The sequence below is a fragment of the Montipora capricornis genome, chromosome 9, assembly GCF_036669925.1.
Source record: "Montipora capricornis isolate CH-2021 chromosome 9, ASM3666992v2, whole genome shotgun sequence".
Lineage (NCBI taxonomy): Eukaryota > Metazoa > Cnidaria > Anthozoa > Scleractinia > Acroporidae > Montipora > Montipora capricornis.
Window position 1 is genome coordinate 46391141 of NC_090891.1, and position 4211 is coordinate 46395351.

General features: G+C 38.9%; 1 protein-coding gene across 2 annotated transcripts in view; it reads left to right on the forward strand.

The window, feature by feature from the left end:
• LOC138015273 (adenosine receptor A2a-like) overlaps positions 1-3506 on the forward strand; it is a 9244-nt gene extending 5738 nt beyond the window's left edge. Inside the window, exons 1-2 of one of the 2 annotated variants that reach the window (XM_068862251.1) lie at positions 740-1388; positions 2051-3506. In XM_068862251.1, coding sequence (XP_068718352.1) covers positions 2060-2938 — 879 coding nt within the window. In that variant the 5' untranslated portion in view covers positions 740-1388; positions 2051-2059 and the 3' untranslated portion in view covers positions 2939-3506. Of the gene's footprint in view, positions 1-739; positions 1389-2050 lie in introns of those variants that run through there. The other variant, XM_068862250.1, reaches the window with a different exon arrangement.
• Positions 3507-4211: the final 705 nt, after the last annotated feature.

Consider the following 4211-nt stretch of genomic DNA (forward strand, 5'->3'; position numbering starts at 1 on the left):
CCAAAAAAAATTTCCACTTTTTGGAAGACCCGAACCACGACGATAACTTCTCATCTCTTTTCGTTTTACATCAACGCTGTGTATCTCAGTGTGATTTCTGGACAATTGGTAGACATTTTAAATACGCCACGAGTTGGTGAAATCGAAAAATTATTAAAATAATTCGAATAGGCAATCCCGATTGTTGCATTGGGCTCTTCAGTTACAGTTATTAAAATTATTATTTCAGTAATAGTGATTTGGGGCAGAACATCTGGGTAAATATTTTCAAAATATTTTCAAAATATTTTTTCATATCAATACTGAACTTTGCTGGATTCATATTAATGAATCATAAAACGTTTTTCTTAAAAAAATTGATATATAAAATACTGCATGACAAAATTGTAATTGTTATTTTGGGAAACTCCCTCTCGATTGTTGTTTGTAACTACAGTAAGTCAGGTGTGTAACAAGTACGTATACAAGGAATAAGAACATCCAAGGAGGAACACAGTCAGTTTAAATAATTCTCTTGAGCTAAGAAAAAATACATTGTGCAAAAAAGCTCGGTTCAAGTGTGGCATTGTCTGTAAAGGAAATTCATTTCATTTGTTACCTTTCCTTCTCCACAACTTTGTTATTATTGAGCTTGTTTTGGGAAACAGCAAATTAATTAAAGATTCTATTCAAAAAGGAAATAGATTGAAATTCTTGCTTTCCGTTTTACATATGAGTATGTATTTCCTGTTCTGTGTTGTCCGTGTTCATAACACTAAGAAGTTTTAATAAAAGGTAGCAGTGATACTAAATAAAGGAAGTTGTAAAAACATATAATTTGACGCCTCGAATCAAATTGAAAAAGTTTAATTTCTGGCGCTATTTTTTTGCAAAATTCACAAGGCAGTACGCCATGACACGAAATACATTGGAACACTGATGAGTATCGATGGACTTGCATGGAAACTTTAATTATCTGTCAGCGAGAGCATTTTTTTGAACTTTATATCTGGCGTAAATGCGAAGCTTTTGTCAGCTGTGTTCATTTTATTTGTAGAGTAATCAGTTGGCATGAAGTTTGCAACAGTTTAATCAAACTGGGAACAAAATAATGCAAACTTTTGTTCCAAACATCAATCAGGGAATTGTTCAAAAAGTGGACGAGACTTTTATCGAAATGAAATGTTCCAGTCACAAATGATTTTTTAATTTACCAAGGTCAACGTTTAATCACAACAAAACTCCCGTAAACGACATTCGCTGACAGGAATATCCAAGGGCGGAGCACGTTTCATTAAAATCCATGACCATATAAAAATATATCCACTTGGACTCGACTTGTGCTGGTAACACGCCGTCTGATTGATTTACCAAAAATATCGTCTTTGCCAGCAACCCAGTCCTGATATGTAAGAAATTTTTTCATTGATTAGTTTATTATATTTTTATGGCTATACGACGTTTCATATTTGATGCGTTTCAGTTTGTTAATGCATTAAATTTAGGCAAGGAAAAAGGCTGGTTTTCACTAGCGACGGAGTCGGAGTCGGAGTCGTAATCAGAAGCGCAGAGCGATACGATCTAGTGAAAATCAAACTGTCGGAGTCGGGAAGCAGAGCACCGATTCCGCTTATCACTCCATCGCTTATGATCCAGTGAAAACTGCGTTGTCGCAGTCGGAAGCAGAAGCGGAAGAATAAACCAATCACAATACTCGATTCCAAGCATTATGAATGGTTGGTTCCGACTCCGACAATATCATAACAAAAGCGACGGAGTCATAAGCGGAGTCGGAGGGAAATGGGAACGTTCTGATTCTTCCGACTCCGATTCCGTCGAGCTTATGATTCCACTTACGACTCCGATCTTTGATTTTCACTAAGTCATAAGCGCTCTTACGACTCCGACTACGACTCCGACTCCGACTCCGTCGCTAGTGTTAAGGGGTCATCCAACTTGATCGATATTTCGGACTTAGTTTGACTTATTTCTTCTTTTCCGGACAAAAAAAGAAGAAAAAAGAAGTAAACTGACGTACGAAAACTTACCTAAAGCATTTGCTGAATTTCAGAATCCTGTCATGGCCTGGCCGCTATGGTTTTCAGCACTCAGCTGGATTTTTACCATTTTGGGAATCGTTGGTAACAGCTTTGTAATTTTCCTGATCAGTTCCAAAAAGCGACTATCTCAAATCTACACCAACCATTTCCTGTTATCGCTGTCCTTTGCCGATCTAGCCATCAGCTTCAGCCTACAACCAGCCAATTACTTCTGCTTTCTCAGCAAAGAATTGTGCCAACATGATTGCCTGGGTTTCTTCCAGTGGGCTTTTCTGTACGCCTCTGTGTTCAACTTATGCGTCGTGACTCTGGATCGTTACGTCGCCATTGTCAAACCACTGATTTACGGTCTGTTTATGACCAAGACTCGCGTCATGATATTGATATGCATGGCTTGGATCATTCCCTTTGTGTCCAGCCTTATTCCTCTGACTTTTCTGCACAACCTCATTGCCATGAAATATTATTCTTATTACATGGTGATCGCATTTGAAATTCTCCCTATGTTGTTTTTGGTCTCAACGACCGTGCATATGATCATCATCGCCAAAAAAGTCGCCAGGGAGACGGCGTCCGTGATCAACCAACTAAAGCACAATCACCCTGGAACGGACGGTGACAAAACCGCACCCACCCGTCGGAAACATACGGGCTTGTTTTTTGTTATTTCCATCGTGGTATTCTTCGTTTTTTGCTATCTGTTTGCTCTCGTCATAACTTTCTGTCACATTTTCCATCTTTGCAGTACTCCGCCCTCTTTACACCCGGTCAAAAAAATTCTTTTAATTGCCAACTCAGCATTTAACCCTTTCGCTTACGCCTTTCTGAAGAATGACGTCAAAGAGGAGGTCAAAAGGTTCCTGCGCCTGCGCGTTGGTGCAAGGAAAGGTCACCGGTGATCTACCCAGATGAAAAGGCTTGCACCGTCGGCTGTTGAGCTGGCTTTAGAGCGTGTTGACTATTCTTCTGTTAATAAAGTAATACTCAGGTTTTATGAACTTCACGAGCAACTAGACCTCAAACCGATACCATTTGTCAATATGTGATTGATACGAAGAATTTGTTTTCCAACGATTGGTGTCACGTCATCTATTTTAATAGAGTCGACATTCATTTGAACAAAAACAAACAAGCCAGTTTTGTTGTGCAGGGGAGTATTATTCCCATTTTATGCTAAGTAATCTCTATTTAATGATCGATAAATATTATTATATTCTTTGAGAGTAATCAGTGCTGTTATCGATCAAGACAAAATGTTACTTCTACACTATTCAATAATTGTTTATGTAACCCAAGAACGTATACGCGGACTGATTTTTGTAAATAGATGTATAAAAAGAATAAACGTTCACAATAAAAGATAACTTGACTTAACAGAATTGAGAGTCGTAAAGGGTATTTTCGTGAACCGTGAATTGCTTTGTTATTTTCCGTTAAATTTGAAAGGGCCTTTTTTTTCTTTGTGAAACGTGAAATGGCTATATTATTTTCTTTGAAATGTGAAACGCCAATTTAAATTTTCCGTGGAACGCGATGAAGACCCACCTTACCACCCTCTGAATTCGGAGCATGCATTTGCGGCAAGCTTACTGTTTGGCAGCGCAAGGATCGTATCAAGTTTGCATAACACAGTAACACAGCGAGTAAGGAGAGAAATACATGAAATATATTACGCATCATCAACTGGAAACTCAGAAAAATTTCGAGCCCCAGATGGGATTTGAACCCACGACCCTCTGTGATCTAGTACGGATGCTCTAACCACTGAGCTACTGGAGACTGTGATGCGTAAGGGTGAATGTGGGTATTCATTGGGATAAAATATTCACAAAGGTGCTGAGACACGAGGGGTCATGTTGCAGGGACATGTTACAGCGACATGCTTCAGCGACAAAAAAACTTGTGTAGTGCACACTGAGACGATATGTAGCAGGGACAAAATGACAGAGTTTGAAGCAAGCACCCGTTAAAAATCTTCCTGTCGGTATACGTTGGATCAGTGGCTTGATCTGATCGGCGTAATTACAAGTCGAGAAGCTAAATATTTTAAGCAAGAGCCGATACAACGTAGATGTGATTTTAGTGGTGTACAACAAGTTGTTTTTCATGTGACACGTGACGGGGACAAAATCACCCCAAAATTGGTGTTGCACAATTATAAACGTATCAGCA